Source organism: Macaca fascicularis, chromosome 6 (genome assembly GCF_037993035.2).
Source record: "Macaca fascicularis isolate 582-1 chromosome 6, T2T-MFA8v1.1".
NCBI classification, from domain to species: domain Eukaryota; kingdom Metazoa; phylum Chordata; class Mammalia; order Primates; family Cercopithecidae; genus Macaca; species Macaca fascicularis.
The window spans coordinates 114,665,403-114,691,034 of NC_088380.1; the positions used below are offsets into that span (position 1 = coordinate 114,665,403).

A 25,632-nucleotide genomic window follows, 5' to 3' on the forward strand; every position below is an offset into this window, starting at 1 on the left:
ACCTCATGATCCGCCTGCCTCGGCCTCCCAAAGTGCTGGGATTACAGGTGTGAGCCACCACCCCTGACCCAGTTTTCTACCTTTAATTCAATGCATTACCAAGAAATTTATGGTAATACATTGAACTAATGTTAGATATTTAAAACCACAAGATAATATTTATGTACTTTATTATGTGTTATGAATAACTTTTTAAAAATTACTTTAAATTGTCTACATAGGATGTTGATTATAGAGAAGAATTTCACTTTGTACGCTTTGTTTTCAGGAAAGTTAATTTATTTCAATTTTCTTTTTCTTAAATGTTTTAATTTCAGTAACTTTAGGGGCACAAGTAGTTTTAGTTACATGGATGAATTCTGTCGTGGTGAGGTATAGGATTTTAGTGTGCCCATCACCTGAATAGTGTACATTGTACCCAATAGGCTGTTTTTATCCCTCACCCTCTCTGAGCCTCCTCACTTGGAGCTCCCATGTCTATTGTAACACTCTACATGCCTTTGTGTACCCACAGTTCAACGCCCCCTTATAAGTGAGAATACATGGTATTTGGTTTTTGATTCCTGAGTTACTTCACTTAGAATAATGACCTTCATTCAGTTCCATTTTCTTTAGAAGATGATATATTTCATATGGTGAATATTATTCAAAAACAAGAGAGAATTTTTATAAATGGTGATCACATACCCATTCTAGAGGAGTACATTTTTCAAGAAAAATTTTACTAAGAAAGAGTGAAGTCAAGGCTATCACATAAAGAGTAATTCAGGGTAATTTAAGAAAATGTTACTAGAATTTACCAAAACTGGGGAAAATGGAGTCTACATGGTTTTATTTTAAGGTATAAAAGGAAATTAAAAGAGGAGAGGCCAGACATGGTAACTTATAGCTCATGCCTATAATCCCAGCACTTTGGGAGGCTGAGGTGAGGGGGGGATCAATTAAGGCCAGTAGTTTGACACTAGCCAGGCCAACAGAAACCCCATCTCTATCAAAAATACAAAACTTAGTTGGACGTGGTGGTACACACTTATAATCCCAGCTACTCGGGTGGCTGAGGCAAGAGAATCCCTCGAACCCAGGAACTGGAGGTCACAGTGAGTGGAGAACATGCCACTGACCGCACTCCAGCCTGGGTGACAGAGCAAGATTCAGTTTCAACAACAACAACAAAAAGGCCGGGGGGCAGGGGGGAATTTCTTAAATTTAAAGCATTATCTGACACAAACAAATTATTTCTCCTATTTTTAAAAGAATATTTAAATCTAAATAGGCTCTAATTTTAGCTGAAATAGTGCTTTCTATTTTGAAAGGAAAATATTTTCGGAAACTTATCTTTTAAAAACAAATCTTAGAAACTTACTGGGCAAGATTCCTCTCATGCTCATATTTACAAATCTACCTAATCAGTAGTGCTAGCACCACTCTGCAGTTGTTTTCATTATAATAGTCTACTTCTAAGGGTTTTCCTGTATCTCTCTCTTCCTTCCTGCATTATTTCAAAGAAAAATGGGTTAATCATTATTCATAAGAAAAATACTTCTGATTCTATACTGTATATTAAGCTATTCATCACAGGACTTCAATTTCTGAAACAAATTACGTATACATACTGAGAACAAAATGTCATCCTTAGGTGCTGATACGATTTGGATTTGTGTTCCCACCCAAATCTCCTGTCAAATTGTAACCCCAATGTTGGAGGAAGGGCCTGTGGGAGGTGACTGGATCATGGGGGCAGATTTACCCCTTGCTGTTCTCCTGATAGTGAGTGAGTTCTCACAAGAACTGGATGTCTAAAAATGTGTAGTACCTCCCACATCACTCTCTTCCTTCCTTTTCCAGCCATGTAAGATGTTCCTGCTTTTTACCATGCTTGTAAGTTTCCCGAGGCTTCTCCAGCCATAGTTCCTGTACAGCCTGCAGAACTGTGAATTATACCTCTTATCTTTATAAATTATCCAGTCTAAGGTAGTTCTTTATGGCAATGCTAGAATGGGCTAATACAGGCGCAGTGGCGTATGCCTGTAGTCCCAGCTACTTGGGAGGCTGAGGCAGAAGGATTGCTTGAGCCCAGGAATTGCACCTGGGAAACACAGTGAGACCCCCATCTCTGAAAAAACAATGTCACCTTTAAGAAAGGGTTTAAATGTTAATGCTTCAGATGGTTTCTCCAAATCATAAAATCAACCACAAATGTTGCAAAAATGTTAAAGCAACAAATAACATATCATTACAAACTTACAAGCGTGGCAAAAAGCAGGCACTTCTTAGATGGATAACAAAGAAAATATTCAACAGCCTACTATTGTTACAATTGTTGAGGCAAATATTTGTATTAAAGCACCTAAAAACTTTGCTGCACTTACAAGCAATAGATGCATTAAAAGTATAGATCTAGATGATTTTCAAAACTGAAACATAAGAATTTGAAAAGGCACAGCTGCATTCAATTTTAAAGACATGCATTGTTATAACAATAATTAGTATTTGCTAAATGTTTTACTCTAGAAAAGTATTTTTAACATGTTACAAAGGTTACCTGTCATTTATGATCCAGTTCAGACAGAGATTGAGAGAGCTAAGATTTTTGCACCTCTTGACAATTTCCATCACGGTTTCATTATCCAGTTCAGTGATATGACGTAGGTCCAAGCTGGAAAGGTTTCTTAGCTAATGAGATAAATAAAATGAAAGATGAAAAAGGTAAATGCTACATTCACTCTCAAAACTTACAAATGTAGTTTATTACAAGGTAGAGTATCATTGTAAAATATTTAAAATAGATGATAGCCTAGAATCTTTTAATTAAAGATATTGTATATGTAATATTTTATACACTAAATTAAGCATGAGTGTATAGAAATCTATGGTGAGTATCTGAATGGCAACAAACATGAACAGAAAGTAGATTTGGCCAGGTGCAGTGGCTCACATCTGTAATCCCAGCACTTTGGGAAGCTGAGGCAGGCAGATCACGAGGTCAGGAGATTAAGACCATCTTGACCAATATGGTGAAACCCCATCTCTACTAAAATACAAAAAATTAGCTGGGCGTGGTGGTGCATCCCTGTAATCCCAGCTACTTGGAAGGCTGAAGCAGGGGAATTGCTTGAACCCGGGAGGCGGAGGTTGCAGTAAGCTGAAATCGCGCCACTGTGCTCCAGTCTGGTGACAGAGCAAGACTCCGTCTCAAAAAAAGAAAAAAAGAAAGAAAGAAAGATTTTATTCAAGTTTCCTAAAAATCAAGTTACCAATCTATTGTCTAATAGGCAGGCAAGGTATTGAATATATTACATTAAGTACCTACAATTTGATAAGATTATTCTAACATTGTTCAATTTCAGATATTACCTTCATAATTATAATGCCATTTCTGTATATATATATATTTTTTAAAGATGAAATATGACTAAATGGTTAATTCAGAGATAGCTTGGTGATGTATTATCAATGTACTCCAAACTGTACTATTATGGGTATGTGTTTCATCATAAAACGATATAAAATGTGGCTTAAGAAGCAAAAATTTCTCCAGGTTCCACCTTCTCCATGTCTTCATTTTCTATTTCTTTAAGTTTCTTGTCTTCCCCTGATGTTTAGCCTCTAAAGCAAATTAATGACAATATTTACATAAAGGTGGTAGGATCTTAATTATCCTCTTCAAATAACTACGTTTTCAAATATTAAGCTATTTTTGCTTAATAATATGCAAAACTTAATCTGGAGACATATGATAGACCAAATAACACAAATATCCCTCCCACCAAAGATATCTATGCTCTAATATGTTACCTTATAAGGCAAAGGGGATTTTGCAGATGTGATTAAAGGTATGGATCTTGAGATGGGGAGACTATCCCAGGTTATCTGAGTAGGCCCAGTGTAATCACTGGAGACCCTTATAAGCACAGGCTTACTCAGAGAAAGCCAAAGAGATGTAATGGAAGATACAGGAGATGTTTCACTCATGAAAGGGATTCAAGATACCTTTACTAACTTCAAATATTGAGGAAAGGGCCAGAAGCCAAGGAATATGGGCAGCTTTAGAGTTGGAAACAGCCCTCAGCTGACAGCCAGAAAGAAATAAGGACCTCAGACTTAGAACCTTAAGAAATTTAATTCTGCCAAAAAAAAAACCTGTAAGAGCGAGCAAGAAAATAGATGCTCCCTTCAGAAACACAGCTGACATCCTGAATTTACCCTAGTGAGACCTGTGTCAGACAGGCTTCTAACTTATAGAATCGTGAAATAATAAACTGGTGCTGTTTTAAGTTGCTAAGTGTGTGAGAATTTAAGTCAGTTCAGCTTAAACCCCAAGAGAAGAGCAGACACTTGAATCTCCACTGAAAATGTTCTATATTTCTGCTGTCTGATATAGTAATCACTAATCACTTGTACCTACTGAGTACCTAAAATGTAACCAGTGTGACAGGGGACCTGAACTTTAAATTTTATTTAATTTTAAATAATTTGCATTTAATTTTTATATCTGCACGTGGCTAATGGCTACAGTGTTGGACAGGACAGCTCAAAAGAATGGTCGTTGGAAGGGTAGGAGGTAAACCTGCCAGGCAGTACTCACACTCTCTTTCCACTTCAGCTCCCAATCGGAGAGGCTACACAGAGAGAATTCACAGAGTCACTACTCAATGCTGTCTGAAGCATGCTGCCCAACTATGGAGAGAGAGATAGCTGCCACACGTAAAACACAAAAAGGTCCACAACAGCAGGTAAATTCTTTCTAACTGAGACAGCAAGTGTATGTAACAGCTTCTTCTAAGGCCTAGGTTGTAGGCATTAGTAAAGGCAGAGCTTCAGGAAAAGGTCTCTGCAATTGGCTTATCAGGTAAGACGTCCAAGGAAGTCACGTCCAGTCCAGGATGGGACTCAGCAAAATGATGCTCCAGAACCCAGGTAGGACAAGCAAAGAAGAAATGGGTTCTTCAAAGTTCCTATTCAATAACCACACATTAAGGGTTTCAGCAACATCAGAACATAATTGGTACTTGGCAACCAAAACACACAGGAATGGACTCGTTAAAACAGACCTTTCTGGCTGTCTCAGTAGCTTCAGGCAACTGACCAGTCAGAACCTTGGTCAACTCCCTCAGTTTCCCCTTCCTCAAGGTTCGTCTTGCTAAAATAATTATAATCAATACTAAGCCCAGGGCTCAAAGGTGAGCTGTTTGGGCTGCAAACATAGCCCCTGATTCCTATGTCTCATCTCTCATTGTAGCTAACTTTTTTTTAAGTATCTAAAAGTACAAGAAGAAGAGAGACAAATAAAATAAAAAATAAATAGCAAAATAAGTTTCTATAACTTTTCTGACCTCACTAGAATTCACCTAAGGGAATAAAGGGCTGATATGAATGCTCTTTGCTATGTGTTCTTCCTTCCCAACACGTGATCTGCATGTGGTGGGCACAGAAATTGAAATCACCCACTGTCATGGCTGTGCTTGGAGCAAAATGGAAGGCCAACATCTTTTATGAACAGGAGACACCAGAAGGATAGATGGCAATGTACATCTATCAACTCACTAGTTCTGTGGGTTAGGAGACCAGACATGGCTTAGCTGTGTCCTCTGCCTAGGGTTTCTCAAGGCAATCAAGATCTCAACTGGGGCTGTATTTCTTTCTAGAGCTCAAGTCCTCTTACAAGCTCATGTGGTTGCTGGAAGAATTCATGGGATGGGATGGGATGGGATAGGATGGCAATAAAATGAAAGAAACAATGGTAATGCCAAAAAGCACAAGTCTCAGACTCAGTGTTTTTTTTTTGTTGTTATTTTTCATGAGAGGAAGGAAAGTAATAGCCTGAAAGCAGCTATGGAAAGCAAACAGGATCCTGCCCTCACCTCCTGACCCTGAGAGAAACACACTGAGAAAATGTGGTAGGCAAAATTCTAAGATGATCCCAATGGCCTTTGCTCTATAGTAATCCCTGCCCCCTTGAGTGTGGACAGGACCCACGATTAGACGGAAATTCTCCTTATAAAGCAAAGAGATTTTGCAGCTGTAATTATGGTTCCTGATCAGTTGACACTGAATGAATCAAAAGGGAACGTATCCTAGGTGGGCCTAACATAATCAGTTAAGCCCTTACAAAGGGTCTAGAGGTCAGAGAAATTATCCTGCTTGGCCTTGAAGAACTAAGCAACTGTGTTGTGAAAAGGACTGTGAGAGGCTTCTGAGGATTGGCCACTGGCTGAGGGCCAGCAAGAAAATGAGGATGTTAGTTCTACAACCACGAGGAACCAAATTCTTCCAGCAACTACATGAGCTTATAAGAAGACTTGAGCTCTAGAAAGAAATACAGCCCCAGTTGACATCTTGATTGCCTTGTTAAACCATAGGCAGAGGACACAACTAAGCTATATCTGTCTGGTCTCCTGACCCACAGAACTAGTGAGATGATAAATGCACATTGTTTTAAGCTGCTAAACTTGTAGTAATTTGTTGTGTATCAGTAGAAAACAAATACAGGAGGGCTGTGGGGAGGTTGTATTGCTGAAGAAAAGTCAGGCTTCACTCAAGACAAGGGGAATATCCTTGCCCACTTTAAAGGCTGAGGCTCTCTGTCCTTCCTCAGATACTTATGCTCACAAAAGCACAGAGTGAGAGGCTTAGTCCATTCAGCCTTCTCCTCTAGGTTTTTCTTCAGCTTCCAAGGAAATACTTCCTAGAAAACAGTCAGTTATGATGTGGCCACTCTTGTCAGAAGAAAGAGAAATAGAGAGAGACAGAGAGGCCGAGACAGAGACAGAGACAGAGAAAGACACCTAGAAAGTGGGGAGGTCTTCCTAAATTTCTTAAACCGACTCTTACTCATGGGAAGATGGGTTTAATGGAAACACTTTATGGAAATATTTGCAAAGCTTCTGGCCTTTACTCAATTCACAGTTGTCAATAGTCACATACTTCCATATATATCTGAACATAGGTTGACTGCCTTTTTATGTTCCCTAAAGTTTTATTTTTCACAAGATTTTGCATTAGGGCTAGAGAGGTGGATAAAATGGTTTCACTGGTCAAGTTTTCTTGTTTTTGATTGAGCAAAGATGAATTTGTATGTGTCAAGGATCTGAGTCACTGTTAAATTTGATAATACTCATATTACTGTTCCCCACACTTCTGTTTTCTACCTAAAAATCATCATTTTTTAAAATCACATTGTCTTTACAGCTAACTTTCTTTATAGGGCATTTTTGATCCCCACACCCAAAAAGTTTTTATCACTGTTGGAAATATATTGTTCCAGTAACATGTAAAAAGAACCAGACAGCCCTTGAGAACTGCAGATGCTAGGCAGCTTTCTGGGCTCATGTGCTGACAGCAGCCCCATGTTGGTATCACAGGAAAAGAAGAAATAAACTACATTAAATGGACCTATAGGGCCGCCTGAAAATACTTTGACATACGACTCTTAAACCTATAAACATTAAGGATTAATTTTGCTATTTGTAACTATATGCATATGTGAACTACTGAATAAAACCATACTAAATATACATATAGCATGACTTTATTTTCCCAATTTATCTTTTACCATAGTTTCTAGGAAGATTCAAAGTCACAAAAATTTTATCCAGCTACATAAATATCTCCTACACATGCATATTTGGGGTTCTAGCACAGCTTCTGACACAGAGTTTCTATGTGAATTCTTACCTATCTCTTGGCTTCCTTCATTGTAATGCAACTCTTCATCACAACAGTTTGAATGTACTTAATGCCACTAAACTGTACATTTTAAATAGTTAAAATAGTATATTTTACATTACATACATTTTACCACAATAAAAAAAAATTCACATATCAACAAGAAGATGGTGAGAGCATACAATAAAAATTGTATAGAGAAGAAAATATAAAGCTGCTTGTGCCAGTTCAGCCGAATAACTTATCAAATTGCAGATACTGGATAGAGAGATGTTGGCAAATCTAACCTATTTTATAGACTTGTGAAAATCCAAAAATATCTAAACTTTGAGTTCTATTTGACTCTTGAACTTTTAGAAAGCTTGCATCCAGGCCTACTCCTCACAGTAAGGTAGACCAGATGACGGATGACACTGGGCTACTTGTGACTCTTACTGCCCTGCATGTACTGTCCATAAATAAAACATTTCTCACTCTTCCAGTGGAGCACAAATGTATCCATGAAGAAACAGGTTAACTTGAGCTCTTACGCTCCAGGCTTCTACAGGGATCTTAAAGACTATTTTACTCTTGTTTTCTCATGAGCTGACAGTCACTACATTCACATGGCCTTCCCCATAACCACTTTGGCCAACTCAACTTGAAATACGACAGTATCCAAAGGCAGTTCCAAGAGACTAATCCCCAGTAACCAGCATCATTACAAGACACAAAACTAGCACTTCTATGAGATGTGGTATTTGTATTCAAAACTCCACAAACAGTTCTGTCAAATTCATCACATTTCTTTCTTCACTACGGGAATTTCATAATGGTGCCCTCCAGTGTTTCACGAAAAGCTACCTAAAATAATCCTTCATAGTCTCAAACAGATAATTACATTTAGGAAACTGACATTTTAATTAAACTTACTTTCCTTATAATTCACTGGTAGTTGTGAGTTATACAAATCACAGAGGATTTGAATAAGCAAAGCCTTACAATCAAGATCTAAATGTTTCACTCCAATTTTTAAATATTTAGCAAGGTATTTTAACAGAAACACAAGTCAGAAAGTAGAATATGGGAAATCATCTTTCAGTTTAATACTGCTTTTTTAAGGAAAAAACGTGACATCTAATTAATTCATATTAAAGATTAAAATTAGTCAATGATTGGTATGGCCATGTATGTATTTAAATATAAAATGAGACACTAAAATGTTACCTAGGAAACATAGGCTTGGTGGATTATAGAAAGACCTCAAATGGGTCAGGAGTTCAAGACCAGCCTGACCAACGTGGTGAAAACTCGCCTCTACTAAAAATACAAAAATTAGCTGGGCATGGTGGCACGTGCCTGTAGTGTCAGATACTCAGGAGGCAGAGGCAGGTGAATCACCTGAACCTGGGAGGCAGAGGATGCACTGAGCCGAGATCAGACCATTGCACTCTGGCCTGAGTGACAGAGCGAGACTCTGTCAAGAAAGAAAGAAAAGAAAAGAGAAGAGAAGAGAAAAGAAGAAAGACCTCAAATGGTTTCCAAATTTTCTTAAGGCCCTACAAAAGTTAAAAATGAAACAAGACCCTCGATTGTAAAGGTTGACTGAAGTGGATGAACTAACAAAAGAGGACTCACAGTACCTTAGCAAAGGCAGCATGGATGTTCTATCACTTCAGGACTCAGACCTTGAGAAGTCTGATATCTACACTTAGAGAAGGACTTGGTTGGACAAGGGAGGGAACAAGGCATATACCTTCTACTCATTAACTAGGCTGGAACCTCAGCTAGTGTATTAAAATGTAATAAAAATCTAAATAAGCCACACTTAGGACATCAGGTAAATCCTTCCCAGCGTCTGAGCATAGAACTGAAAGGCTCTAGATAGCCTTAAAGCGTCACAGAGACAACAACAATTTCTAGTACTAACTATGAAAACAGGACTTCCAGGGTCTTGGAATTAATAATAGCTACGATCTTAATTCTCAGGCAAGTTCTCTATGTATTCTCTTTCACCCACTGCCTTCTTAATCACACTGGGCTTTTGTTTCTTTGCATTATTTTCAAGTCCAAGGTCTGTTTGGTTTTGCCATTCTCCTACTAGATCTGACATTATTCTCCATTTTATTCATTCTGTTTTGCTTTCTGGGACATTTTATGGCCCCGCTTCTCCTCAAAGCTGTCCCTTTGTCACATCACTAGCCAGATTAATCTTCTTGAAACAGTTTCGATCAAATCTCCCACCTTCTCCAAAGCCTTCAGGAAACAAAAATATTTCTGCTGCAAGAAGGAAACCCAGAGCTTCCCTGTCAAGGACCTTCACTGTTCATCCCTACCATTCCCTGAAATCTGTTAAGCCAACTTGAACCTCTTTCCCTAGATTTTGAGAAGTTGTTCTCACTATGCTAGGTGAACTGTGCTTATTATTTTAAAACTGCTCTCACTTCACTTATTTTACTCTGATAACTTAGACATATCTGTTCTCCTCTCCCTTCTTCTTATTCCACTACCTGGTTCAAATCCATCTTCTTCACAAAGCCTTTTTGATTAATATAGAGAGGAAAAAATAAAGTCTTGGAAATATAATATACTTGCCTTAATGCAAATTATTAACTAGGCAGTTCCCAACATATCTATGCTCTTTAAATGGGGAGTCATTAATTGGCAACATCTACCAAGGAACCAGGCAACAATCTTTCCTTCCTGCTACAACTACTTAGGAATGCCCTCTTTGACTTATCTTCACCCTCCCTTACCTGATTCCTTCTTTCTCCCCCTCCAGCCTTTCCTAGGCTGTGCTGCTCAGGATCAATCTCTCATCACAAACATTTGAAATCTAATCTTAATGCTTAAGCTGGGCCTAATCTGACTCTCTGAGGTAGTAGTTGTGGTGACTCTTTATTCATTCATTCACATTCATTTAAATGTTTCCTGAGCACCTGGCTCTAACCTTGGCTCCAAGTTAGGATAACCAGGGAATATAAAAAAGAAGACTGACGGCCAGGCCCCATACTTAGAGATTTTGATTTAATTGCCTTGGAACAGGGTGAGCCATGACTATTTCTGAAAAAGACAGCCAGCTGATCTCAGCCTGGACTGGTAGTCACTTCTCTGGTGCAGCGCAATTGATATTTAAAAATCCAGTTACTGGGCCAGGCGCAGTGGCTCACACCTGTAATCCCAGCACTTTGGGAGGCCGAAGTGGGCGAATCACGAGGTCAGGAGATCGAGACCATCCTGGCTAACATGGTGAAACCCCGTCTCTACTAAAAATACAAAACAATTAGCCATGCTGGTGGGCACCTGTAGTCCCAGCTACTCAGGAGGCTGTGGCAGAAGAATGGCGTGAACCCGGGAGGCAGAGCTTGCAGTGAGCCAAGATCGCACCACTGCACTCCAGCCTGGGCAACAGAGTGAGACTCTGTCTCAAAAAAAAAAAAAAAAAAAAATTCCAGTTACTGAAAGTACAAAAATAATTTGTAAAGCTTAGTCTCTTTAATCACTCAAAAAATGCAAAAGGTATCATTCATGTAGTCAGTAACTATTGATTAAGCAGCTATTGTGTACCAGAACTTTCTCTAGCTGATAAAAATACAGCAGCAAACAAAAAAGCAAAAATCTCAGTCCATAGAATGGTTATATTCCTAGTTGGGGGGTTGCAGTGGGCAATAAATAAAATAAACAAATATGTTAAAAGGTATTAAGCACTATAGAGAAAAATAAAGCAAGACAAGCTGGATAGAGAAGAGAGAGAGGGAAGATGGGTATAATTTTAAACAGGCAGTCAAGGATGATCGTACTGAAAAGATGATATTTGCACAAAGATTTAAAGGAAGTGAAGGAGCAAACAAAACCAGGCTGATATCTAGGGCAAGAGTTAGGACAGTGCAAAGGCCCTGAGATAGAAACTGGCCCAGCGCTCTGGAAGATGAGTAAGGAGCCAGTGGTGCTGCAGCAGAGTGAATGGAATGAAAACTAACAGGAGACATGGTCAAAGAGGAGAGCTAAGAAGGACAGATAGCACAGGGTCTTGTGGGTCCTGTAAGGATTTTAGCTTTTGCTCTGAGAAATTTGGGGAACCTCTGGAGGGTTTTGAACAGGAGTGGACCATGTTCCAAATTAGTTTTGAAATGATCACCCTAGCTTCTGTGTTGAATTCAGAACATAGATCCAAGGGTGGAAGCAGAGAGAAGCTATATTGAATTAATCCAGTCAAGAGTTATCAGTGACTTGGACCACTACGATAGCAGTTGGAGGTGGTATGAAGTGATTTTGGCCATAGAGTATTTGAAAGTAGAATCAACAGAAATTTTTTGACAAATATCTTATGGGGCATGAGAGAAAAAGAGGAGTCAAGGACGATTCCAAGAGTTTTGGTTTGAGCAATCAGAAAATATCATTGCAACTAACAAAGACAGTTTGGGGGCAGGAAGAAAAGATAGTTTTCTTTTGAATATGCTATGTTTGAGATGCCTAGATAAGCAAGTAGAGACGTCAAATAAATTTAGGAGCCAGTAGCACATAAATGACATCTGCGCCTCTACATTTAATATATAATTGTATTAATTATATATAAATGTGTTAAATTCATTAACTAGGTACAAACAGTAGTCTTACAATTTATAGTGAATAAATTTTGAATTAATTGATTGAATTAATGTGCAGGCATACATTCTCACAGTAATAAAATAGAACACAAAGAGCCTAGCCCAATCCTTTAAAAAAAAAAAAAAAACATTTATAACAATAGTGTCCCCTAGGCCATCTGAGGCAGTTACAAGGCAGAATTCATTTCCTTAGTCTACAACAGCATAATTCAGCCTTCACAGCCCCAGCGCATGTCCTCTGTAAAGCTACCTGGGACGCCAGCATTCAGAGCAGGAGACTCTGCCCTCTGTACACCCACTGATGTTGCTTATTCTTTCACCATGTTGTTAACCAGGCTGCTTTATAATCTGGTCTAATTTAAGTGTATGTTCCTTCCACTAGAGTCAAAAGGAAGCTACTGCAGGTCAGGACCATGTCTTACTCACTTTTGTGTCGCCAGTGCTTAACACAGTATTAGGTGGATTAAACACATTTATTAAATGCTTAGAACTGAATGAGTAAATTTGAAATCAGGATCAAAACTTTAGATATGACTTTATTTATTTAAGTTTCCAGAAATCAGTTCTCCGTTCTCTTAACTCCATCAAATGCAGGATCTGCAGCTCTGAGGCTACATGCTTTTAAAGTTCTTCTATTTGAACATAAAGTTAAGTAATATGTAAACATTAAATAATAAAACACAACCTTCTCATAGCATACAATTAAAGGTCATTTCAGAACAAGAAGCATAATGAGTTTTCTATTTACATATTTGTTCTTAAAATCCAGAACTTTTTTTTTAAGAGCCTCTGTAAGTTATCAGTTTGAAGTATATGGCAGGAATTTTTAGTAGTTCACCAAAATTTTAATCACTGTCTGCTGCTGCAGAAATGTGAGTTTGTTAATTGGATTTCTGCTTCTCAATATACCAATTCAGAATGGATGCTCTGCTCCTCCTCTTTCACTCTGGCAGTCACACAGTCTCTAATTGACTTTTTTTTCTAGGACTTTTCTTTCCACCAAATCTCTTTCTTTCCTCCATATAAGATTTCTAGAGCTCATAACAAACTACAAACAGCACTTAAAGTTAGCAACGCTAAGCAGCCTTGTCACTTTTTTACCCAGCAGGAGCTAAGAATGAAAATTTCCCTTCAATTAAAAAATAAAATATTCACATTGCTTCACTCAAAGAAGAAAAGAAATAAAAGCTTAAGTAAATTAAGGGTAAATTAAGTCAAATGTGAATGCAAGCAAGAAGAGACTGCTTCAACTAATTGAACTGGTTGTGTACTTCATTTCCTCATATCAAGTGCAGAGATCTACAAAAAAGGAGACAGTTCACAAAATTTTGAAGCAATTTCAGTCACTTGCACTCATGGATCACACTTCAAAGGGTCAAAAGTTTTCAAAATATATTCCAAATGAAAGTTTTACAATCTTATTTTTTAAAGTAGTGAAAAAACTAAAATGCCATTAGCCCAAGACGAAAGCTTACCATATCCAAGCCAAGTGACCTGTACACTGGCCTCCTGATCTTATACTGTCTATTAAAGCAATACAGTCAAATCATTTCACTCATTATTTCTAAATGTGTTAAGCTGAAAAACAAAGGAATGACAGTAATGATTTTTAACTTAATGCATGTTCTGTCATATATTTTTATTTTCTGGCATTCCAAAAATGTTACAGAAATGTTATGTCTACACTCTCAAATAAAATATCTGTTTTTTTCCTGGTTTACAGTATGCAACTGGGACTCACCTTCACATGGAAAATCTCATGGCCTTACATTCTCATTTATTGGTCTCAACTCTAAGTTAATGAAAAATGCCTAAACCTTAATTTCAGAAATCAGTTTTTCCATTCTGTGACCAGCTACTGTTTCAAAGACTGGATGAGAAACTTTCGTCTTTTGAGTCAAAAAGCTGTAGTGCACAGGATAATAACCATCAGCTGAGCCACCTGCAATCTTTGGGTCTTCCACACTATCACAAAAAGATGCTCTAATATGTGGAGAAACACCATGAGGCCCCTGTCAACAGGTCCCTATGGCTTCTCTCTGTAGAAGGTTTACTGCATAGACCTAGAACACTCTAAGTCAACCAGGAAGAAACCAAATAACCTAGGCATTCAGCAGCAGCTTTCTCTCCTTCCAATCTTAAGCCATTTTTATGATAAAAAAAATTCCAAAATGTATACATAATTCTCCCCCAACCCGTGCTCCAAAGTCTGCAAAGAAAGTCACAAGTCTAATATTAATAATCTAAAAATAAATCAATCGGGTCATCCATACTAGTGAAACAGGAGTCACGAAATAATGATGCAGGTTTGAAAAAAATAGTATTTCTTCCACAATCTTCAGCATTGTACTTGATTTCATTTTTGATGGTTATTACCAAAGTGCTCCCAGTCACCTGTGATCGATAGTGAAGGAACGAACACTTTCCAGGTGAGAAAAATCTTAGAAGAGTCAAACATTTTAAAGGGCAGGTACGCATTCATATTTGAAAACCAGGTCAAGAACTCCCCAAACACTGAATCAGATCCCATTCGTTTCACTTAGTTTTACACTGTTCTATAAACAGTTCCAAGAAGCAACAGCATTTGGTCCACCAAGTATTTCAATTTGGAATTAGTGAGTTTTACTTCCTGACTTCTGTAATTACACTCAATTTTATAAGCTGGAAGTGAATGAGCTAAAATTCTAGGTTAATGACTGTGCTACAGGGAGTATATCAGTTATCAGTAAGAAATGATAATCAGAAATATCTCTATAAAGTTTTCCTTGATATTAAATAACATGGAATATGAAATTATTAAAGATGATAAAAGTATTTTTTAAATGAGGTGTAAAAATTTATAACTTTGATTTATATATTAAAGCATTACTTTCTGAAACAAAGAAATGTCCATCTGCAAAACTGCTCTCTCAACCAATTTTAACCACCTATGAATTCAAAAGCTTCAGCCAATTGAAATAAAATTAAAAATAACAATATCTAGTGTACATCTAAGGTAGGACTTTAAATATCAACTTATCATTTACCTTAATATTGCATACTTTGGGTCACTTATACTTTCTCACACCAATACAAAAACATTACCAAGATTTTTTAAAACAAACAAGTACAGACAGGATAATATGAATTGTCTTTTAATTGTCAATCAAAACTATCCAAGATACAGCTTCAAATAACTAGTAACCAATAACTCAAATAACTAGTTCACAACCATTAACTTCTTTAGTCAAATATTTTTCTTTACATTTGCTTCTATAGACTGACATTATAGATTACAGCATTGAAAAAACATTTCAACTCTGTTGTTGCTAGGAGCATGTGTGAAAATGATCTTTCTATAATTAAGCAGCTAGCACTCCCCCCTATTCTTGGAATTCATCATGAACTTGTAGCTTTATTATTCTTAATTGTCATGTAACTGCCTGAGCTTACGTTTCTACCTACAGTTTTTCTGGATTCAGGACGGTAGTATAGAGTTAGTGGTAGTCTAAGAAAGAGTCAGGTCTAATTTAAATCTAATATTATGTTCAATTCTCTGCTTGTGCTTTGATGCCAATTGTTCCAACATTCTCTTAAAGAAAATAAATGTCAGTTCTATTGTCTTAAATGTGATTTCATGTAAGAAACCCAGAATGACACAGAAAGGAAGATGTGTTAGTCAAGGTATAACTAGGAAAACAGAAACTACTGTAAATATGAAATTACACAAAGCAAATCTCATTAAGGGAATTAGTTATTTTGGTGAAGGAGAAGCTAAGAAGACAAACTGGATATGGTAGTAAGCCAGAAACTTAGCAACAGCAGGGAACCACCAGCATCCCAAAGCTGAAGACACAAAAGGAAGAGTCAGTGTTACTGGGACCCACAAGCCACAGTCAGTCAACACAAGTTAGAACTGCAGATCAGTCCAGGGCTGGAACCATGGAGGAGACAGAGGTGTTGCCAGAAATGCTACCTGAGTTAGGGAGGGAGACAGAGAAACATTTATTGTAGCTTCTGCCTCCCTGCAGCATTCCTGTCTCCCAATAAATGCAGCCTGCAAAGTGAAACCCCCATAGAATATAGATACAGAAGAGCTTGCTTAGAGAGAAAAAAGGTTCTGAGGGCAAGGAGGCCTGGTTCTGAGGGCAAGCAGCATGAAGCAAAAGAAAAGAAGGAGGAAGGCGGGCACAGGTTTCCAGCAATGAAAAGAAGCACAGTCACTCTAACGGGAGTTCTTTATAACAATCCAGAAACAGGAATAATTGCCAGAGTATTCCTGTACTTTGCCTGAGAAAACCACAGTGTTGACCAAGTTTGTTTTCTTCTTTGAGCCAGATGAAAGCTGCTTTCTCAGGCACAGCAATATTGTTTCACTGTTAAAGATTCAAGATTGATAGTCAATTGTATGTTCAAAAGGGCCTCTGATAAAACACAATAACCAAGTATTTCCTCTAGTGAATATAACAGAGAAAGTTACACTGGGAAGCTTTTTCTTGAAAAAAAAAAAAAAATTGATGGCCAATCATCCCACTGGGATACAATCAATTGAACAGAAGTCCACAGTGGGGGAAGCAGCTATGCTCCTGAAGGTTTTGTAAATACACTGTGATCAACAGCTTTTGTGTAAATGCCTGTAATACCTCTGGGCTAGAGAGCAAACATGTGAAGAGCTCAATTGCCTTTAGTCAATGTACTCTATTGGACTCTATTATTGGGCAAGTATGTCGAGAGAAGCGGGAGCTCAAAACCAAACTCTAATCCCAAAATTATTAGAGAAAATAATAAGTAATAACATGTAGGCCCAAATTCTGCTAAAATGTTGAGGTTCCAATCTAAAATTTCACAACACTCTACTGTCTCATAAACAACTAACTTCTAACAATTAATAACAGGGATTTACTATGAAAATGAATTCCCTATTTTTAAAGAATGAAACTACGATAAAGACACAACATAATTTATCTTGCTTTCAATATCCAGGAGCCCCTTTAGAATCTTGGAGAATATTTTCAATCACCACTATAAACTTCACGCAATATTAAACAAAATTGCTAATAAAAAGATAATACATAGATTCTTTGGATTAGCTATGATTAACAATTGGTGCAGTGTGAATGTATGCATTGTGTTGAAGTATGCATGTAAACGAATAAACAATACGTACACACACAGGTACTTCCCTGTGGCTGATTGTGGCAGATAAGATCTGCCCAGGTGCAGTAAAAATGATTCTGAAATAAGATAGTTTAATTATTAAAAACAAAATATAGTTAAGTATTGTATACATGTACAAAGCAATGGCCTATAACTATCAATGTTTTTAATCAATTATGTTTTTTAATTTATTGGATTCTATTTAACCCTGTAATTCTCAATACATGTTTACTTCAAGTTAATAAATGAAATCTGCTTTTTTTTTCTCAGTAGTATATTTTCTCATTAAATTAAATTATTAATTTATTCTCATTAAGCTCCAAACCGGTTTCTTTAATTCAGGCAGTCAGTTCTGCTGATTTAGAAATGGGACCCCTTCCATATTCAGTATCACTCTTTATGTATAAACCACAAGACTAGGGGAAATAGAGTGACACCAATCCTGAAATAAAATTTCTGCCACAAAACACTGTGAATGAATTTGAAAGTAAAAAAAAAAAAAAAAAAACAAAAAGAATGAAAGCAACAGCTCATAATCTCTTTCTTGGATAAAGACTGACCTCATGTGTTAGAGACCAGATAAAATAGAGTTGAAATCTTTTTACAAGAGTATTTTCAACAAAAACCACAATTTACAAACAAGTATGTGATAAACATTCAGAGTGGACTGAGGATAATATAAGCAAAGCAAAATAATATTTAAAATATAAACCCATGATCTAAGAAAGGCTTTTTCAAAAACAATTGCCAATTCTCTTTATTTTATATTTATATGTTTATGTTAAAGCGTGAAGCCACCATTTTATAAAAAGATAGATGCCACAAAGAAACTTATCAACTTACTTTATTTATTAGGACTTTTACAAACTGAGTCATTTGAAAGATGAATTCATTTATTTTACTAGTGTGATACTGACACATATTGCCATTGAAGTTGCTGAAATGAAAACGTAGCACAAAAAAAATACACATTACAACTACAGGGTAAGTAATAGAGTTATAAAATATAAAAGATTACCCTCACTGATCAGGTATTACTGACTAAACAACATGAAAAAATAAACGTAGTAAGCTTCTATTGCTTATGTAGATGTTGTTTATACTAATTTATAAAAACATTTAAGTCACTAATTTGGGCAATAATAATAAGGTAGAAGAGTATATCCCAGTTTCCCCTTAGCCAAGGGAGATGCAATCCAAGACTCCCAGGGAATGCCTGAAACTGAGATTAATACTGAACTCTATCTGTACTATATTCTTTCCTATATAGTAATAGGAAGGTAGCATATACAGTACGGATATGCTGGACAAAGATGATTCACAGCCTTGGAAGGAGGGAGCAGGACAGTGCAAGATTTCAACACACTACTTAGAACAGCTGCAAGTTTATATCTGAAATTTATCATCTAACAGTTTCAGCCTGTGGTTGACTGCAGGTAACTGACGCCTGGGAAAGTGAAACAGCACATGGTGGGATCTACTGGATCCCCTTATTCAGTATATTGCTACAGTATGAGTTCTTTAAAATGATTTTTTAAAAATACTATTTTAGTTACACAGTGCATTTAACTTAAACCAATAATTAAGCAACCTTTAATGGGTCAGCAGGAAAAGAAAAAAAATTATACAACAAACAGTAAACAAACATAGTCATTAATCTTAGCATTCAGCACTGGCACTCAGGTAGAAAAAAGGTCATAAAGTTTTTAAGTAAGATTTATTTTCATAAAATTATTGTATTTTATGTTAATGAAAGAATATACGTACATCAGGACTAACAAGTTATGAGGAACTTTTGTATGTCATGACGAATATTTTTTAATTAGTTTTTTTTTTTCATTTTTCAACCACTTCTTTAGTTATATGGCAAGCACTCTCCCTCATGCAACCCTAGAGGTAGGTAGATGCTATTACTATCCTTGTTTTACAGATGAGGAAACCGAGGCAGAGAGATTAGGTGACTGGTCCTAGGTCATACAATCAGCAGTCATACAGTTAGCTTTGTTGACAGCAATAAATGCTTTGCTGGCCTTGGCAAACTTATAAGAAAAAAAGAACAATTAGTGGATCACATCAGGCCTAGATAATCAACGCTTATATTCTCAACACTTCATTTTTGACACAACTCTTAACTGCTAAAAAGCCAAAAAGAACCAAAAGCATGGTCATCCAACAAAACCCTTTCATAATACTGTACTCACTAGGTCATATTCATTAGGGAATATTTCAGGGCTGAATGAATTTAAGAACATATTTTTTCCATCTCAGAATACCACTCAAGCACCTATAATTCAATCAGAAACAAATGCAATGATAACCTATGACAAAGCGGCAATATTACCATTTAAGTAGTAAAACAGTATGTTGTTTCTGTAGAGTAAGGCAATGTAATCGGTTGTTTGGAAATTTAAAACGCAAGAAAGTTAATTTTTCATTTCTAGTCCCTGAATAAACAAAAAAAGGAAGATGAAAATTGAGTTAGCTGCATGAATGAACATTCTTTCAGTTACTTATGTTAAATCAACTGAAAAAAATCAATTTTGTTTTCCTTAAAAACATTTCATATTTCCAACCATAAGCACTTTTAAAATATGTGCTTTTCTTGAAGTTCTTTAGATGTGATTATGATACAAGAAAATATCACAAGTTTTATTCAGCTGTCTGTTACCTTCCTAAGGAACTCTGTTTTTAAAAAACAATATAAAACAAAACTCAACCAAACCCATACGCAACATACCCCAAATATTCAGTTAATGTTTATAAGCTGTTGATAAATAGTATAAATATAAAAAAAAATTCTCTACCATCTCAATAGTTATTTAATATAAGGTCTTTTCTTTTTTGTTTGTTTCTTTTTTTTGTTTGTTTGTTTGTTTTTGTTTTTTTCCTTTCAGAGACAGGACCTCACTGATTGCAATGGCAGGATCATGGCTCACAGCAGCCTCAAACTCCTGAGCTCAAGCAATCCACCCACCTCAAGCCTCCAGAGTAGCTGGGAATACAGGCATACACCACCAAACCTGGCTAATTTTTTGTAGAGATGGGTCTTACTATATTAATAGCCCAGGCTGGTCTTGAACTCCTGGCCTCAAGGGATCCTCTCATCTCAGCATCCCAAAGTACTGGGATTACAAGCATGAGCCAACATTTCCACCCTAAAAAAAGGTCTTCTTGATTACTGATTGAAATCATTTGTACTGATTTGATATAAATAAATACACAAGAGATTTGTGACATTATATTGATGAATCTACAGCATTTTAAGGCTTGCCTTTGAACTACATGTAAAAATAACTTGCCATTTTTGGCATTTCAGAGACTACAGGTAGCGTATTCAACTGAATTTTAAAATAATATATGTTAATATATATTTTCCTAAGCATTTTCCATGTCATTACGTATTCTTGAAAAGTATAATATTGAATAGTACAATTTTATCATGTTAGACTAACATCAACATTTTTAATTTTTTGACTCCTTAAAAGTTTTTTAATCATTATGGAAAATTTCAAATATAAACAAAAATATTGAGAAGGTATAATAAACCTTCATGTCTTAAAACCTAGCTCGATTATCAATATTTTGCAATTTTTTTTCTTTCAGAAACAGGGTCACACTCTAGTTGCCCAAGCTGGAGTGCAGTGGTGTGACTGAAACTTACTGCAGCCTCTAACTCTTGGGCTCAAAAGATCGCCCAGTTTCAGCCTTCCAAGCAGTTGGGACCATAGCATGTGCCACCATGGCCAGCTAATTTCTAAATTTTTTTTAGAAATAGGGTCTGTTACCCATCTCCAAAAGGCACATCCTTTATTATACAAGCCATCCTCCCACTTCAGCATGCCAAGCATCTGAGATTACAGGCAAAAACCACCATGCCCAATATTTTCACGATTTTTGTTTCCTTTATTGGTCTATGCACTTTTGTCTTTTTCTTGTCTTTAGTCCCTTTGTAATACTTAATCAAACCAAATCCCTAATACTGTGTCATTTTTACCAGTAAATAAAGTATGTGCCTCTTACTGATAAATATTTAACAAGCATAACACTATCATTCTTGACAAAACTAACAATAATACCTCATTATCATTCAATGACCACTTCACATTCAAGTTTTCTCAATAATCTCAAGGATATATATTTTAATGTTTTGTTACTGTCAGGATTCAAGCAAAATCTCCACATCACATTTAGTTGTTGTGTCTTGAATGTTTTCTATAAAAATATATCTCTTTCTTTTCTACAATATTTTTCCCTTGGAGAAACTGGGTCATTTGTCTTAGACAAATCTGGATTTAGCTGATTTTGTGTGTGTGTGTGTGGTATTATTTAACATGATGCTTTAATTCTACTATTTCCTATAAATGGGTAAATATAGAGGCAGATTAGATTCAGGCTTTTTTTTTTTTTTTTTTTAAGACAGAGTCTCACTCTGTCACCCAGGCTAGAGTGCAGGGGCACAATCTTGGCTCACTGGAACCTCTGCTTCCCGGGTTTCAAGCAATTCTTGTGCCTCAGCCTCCCGAGTAGATGGGATTACACTCAGCCCCCAACCTGCCTGGCTAATTTTTGTATATTTAGTAGCAGAATACTATATAAGTGATGCTGTGTACTCTCTACTGCATCACCTCAAGAGTACTTAAGGTCTGCTGTCTCACTTTTCTTCATGCTAAAATTGATCAGTGAGTTAAATGGTATCAACTTCTTCCCTCCATTACGATATTCCTACATGGGAATATCAATCCACATATAATCGCTTTTGCTTTCATTGATGATGATCACTGCCTCGGTCCATTATTTCCAGATAACTGCAAAATTATAATTTTCTATTTCTATCATTCTTCTTTCATTTGTCACTAGAATCCTATACAGAAGAACTTTCCCTTATGAATTATGTGGTTACTTTTTTGTAATTCCTATAAGAAAAAAGGATAAATATGAGATTCTCATTTTGTTTACTCATTTTTAGAGTAATAAACTGCTGCCTTGTTAAGTTCCAAAAATGACCGATGAGCTTTTCTTTAAAAACAGCTTTACTGAAGAAAAACTGAAATACCCAAAGACTGCACATACATATTTAAAATGTATAATTTGGTAAGTTTTCCCACATGCACCATGAAATATTTACCACAACCAACATTATATATGTCATCCCCCAGTCGTCACATGCTCCTTTGTACTCCTTCCTTTTTGTTCCTCTCTCCTCCCTCCCCTCCCTTACTGGTGAGCTCTTTGTAACTAGAATCATTTGCATTTCTTAGAATTTCACAGATGAAACAGAACTCTTTTTTTTTCATCTGGCTCGTTACACTCAGCAAAATTATTTTGAGATTAATCGATGTGATAGTATGTATCAGTAATTCATTCCTTTCACACCCTGTGTGGTATCCCATTGCATAAATATACCAGATTGTTTATACGTACAGCAACTGACAGACATTTGGGTGGTTTTAAGTTTGGGACGTTTCTAATAAAGCTGCTATATGGAACCTATGTCTTTGCATGTACATGTGCTTTCATTGATCTTGGGTAAATACCATATCATATAGCAGGTACACATTTAACAGTTTCAGAAATTACTAAAGTGTTTACCAAAGTGGTTGGACCATTTTACATTCTCACAATATGTAAAATTGGAGCACAGGTATGTGTAATCGGACCACATATCTATGATATAGCTTAATTCATCAGTTAGGCATGAGATTAATAACTAATAATAAAATAGAACAATTATAACAATATGCTGTAATAAAAGTGATGTGAATGTGGTCTCCCCGACCCCCTCAAAATATCTTCTTGTTTTGTACATTGGGTAACTGATACTACCCACAGGAAGTGAAACTGCAGACAAGGGAAAAGGGACTCTCCCCTAAATTTGCATGAAATTTCCATTCATCTACATTGTTGAATTAATAGAGGGTTCTGGTTTTTCTAAATTCTCACCAACAATTGATATGCAAGTTTATATTTTATTATTATTATACTTTAAGTTCTGGGGTACATATGGCAGAATGTGCAGTTTTGTTGCATAGGTATACACGTACCATAGTGGTTTGCTGCACCCATCAACCCCGTCACCTACATTAGGTATTTCTCCTAATGTTATCCCTTCCCTAATGCCCTAGCCCCCAACAGGCCCTGGAGTGTGATGCTCCCCTCCCCATGTCCATACGTTCTCATTGTTCATCTTCCACTTACGAGTGAGAACATGCAGTGATTGGTTTTCTTGTGATAGTTTGCCAAGAATGATGGTTTCCAGCTTCCTCCATGACCTTGCAAAGGACATTGAACTCATCTTTTTTATGGCTGCATAGTACTCCATGGTGTATATGTGCCACATTTTCTTTATCTAGTATATTATTAATGGATTTGGGTTGGTTCCAAGTCTTTGCTATTGTGAATAGTGCCGCAATAAACACACGTGTGCATGTGTCTTTATAGTAGAATGATTTATAATCCTTTGGATATATAACCAGTAATGGGATTGCTGGGTCAAATGGTATTTCTAGCTCTACACCTTTGAGGAATCACCACATTGTCTTCCACAACAGTTGAACTACACTCCCACCGACAGTGTAAAAGTGTCCCTATTTCTCTACATCCTCTCCAGCATCTGTTGTTTCCTGACTTTTTGATGATTGCCTTTAATGATCTGGTGTGAGGTGGTATCTCATTGTGGTTTTGCTTTGCATTTCTCTAATGACCAGTGATGATAAGCATTTTTTTCATACGTCTGTTGACTGCATAAATGTCTTCTTTTGAGAAGTGTCTTCTCATATTCTTGGCCCACTTTTTGATGGGGTTGTTCTTTTCTTGTAAATTTGTTTAAGTTCTTTGTAGATTCCGGATATTAACCCTTTGTCAGATGGATATATTGCAAAAATTTTCTCCCATTCTGTAGGTCGCCCATTCACTCTGATGATAGTTTCTTTGGCTGTGCAGAAGCTCTTTAGTTTAATTAGATACCATTTATCTATTTTGGCTTTTGTTGCCATTGCTTTTGGTGTTTTAGAGATTAAGTTTTTGTCCATGCCTACGTCCTGAATGGTATTGCCCAGGTTTTCCTTTAGGATTTTTATGGTCCTACATCTTACATTTAAGTCTTTGATCCATCTGGAGTTGATTTTTGTATAAGGTGTAAGGAAAGGGTCCAGTTTCAGTTTTCTGCATATGGCTAGCCAGTTCTCCCAACACCATTTATTAAATAGGGAATCTTTTCCTCATTGCTTGTTTGTGTCAGGTTTGTCAAAGATCAGATCATTGTAGATATGTGGTGTTATTTCTTAGGTCTCTGTTCTGTTCCACTGGTTATATATATGTATGTTTTGGTACCAGTACCATGCTGTTTTGGTTACTGTAGCCTTATAGCATAGTTTGCAGTCAGGTAGCATGACGCCACCAGCTTTGTTCTTCTTACTCAGGACTATCATAGCTATGCAGGCTCTTTTTAGGTTCCATGTAAATTTTAAAGTAGTTTTTTTCAATCATGTGAAGAAAGTCAGTGGTAGCTTGATGGGGATAGCTTTGAATCTATAAATTACTTTGGGCAGTATGGCCATTTTCACAATATTGATTCTTCCTATCCATGAGCATGGAATGTTTTTCCATTTGTTTGTGTCCTCCGTTATTTCCTTGAGCAGTGGTTTGTAGTTCTCCTTGAAGAGGTCCTTCATATCCCTTGTAAGTTGGATTCCTAGGTATTTTATTCTCTTTGTGGCAATTATGAATGGGAGTTCACTCATGATTTGGCTCTCTGTTTGTCTGTTATTGGTGTATAGGAATGGTTGTGATTTTTGCACACTGATTTTGTACCCTGAGACTTTGCTGAACTTGCTTATCAGCTTAAGGAGATTCTGGGCTGAGATGATGGGGTTTTCTAAACATATAATCATGTCTTCTTCAAAAAGAGACAATTTGACTTCCTCTCTTCCTATCTGAATACCCTTTCTTTCTTTCTCCTGCCTGATTGCCCTGGCCAGAACTTCCAATACTATGTTGAATAGGAGTGGGGAGAGAGAGGCATCCTTGTCTTGTGCCAGTTTTCAAAGGGAATGCTTCCAGTTTTTGCCCATTCAGTATGATACTTGCTGAGGGTTTGTCATAAATAACTCTTATTTTGAGATATGTTCCATTGATACCTAGTTTATTGAGAGTTTTTAACATGAAGGGGTGTTGAATTTTGTCAAAGGCCTTTTCTGCATCTACTGAGATAATCATGTGTTTTTTGTCATTGGTTCTGTTTATGTGA

General features: G+C 36.7%; 1 protein-coding gene across 2 annotated transcripts in view; it reads right to left on the reverse strand.

Annotated features, from left to right (window-relative positions):
- The window catches only part of FBXL17 (F-box and leucine rich repeat protein 17), a 546,079-nt gene that overhangs the window by 325,138 nt on the left and 195,309 nt on the right, over window positions 1-25,632 (reverse strand). For both annotated transcript variants that reach the window (XM_065545845.1, XM_005557482.4), the window contains one exon: window positions 2,543-2,673. In XM_065545845.1, the coding sequence (XP_065401917.1) occupies window positions 2,543-2,673 (131 nt within the window). The remainder of the gene's footprint in view (window positions 1-2,542; window positions 2,674-25,632) is intronic.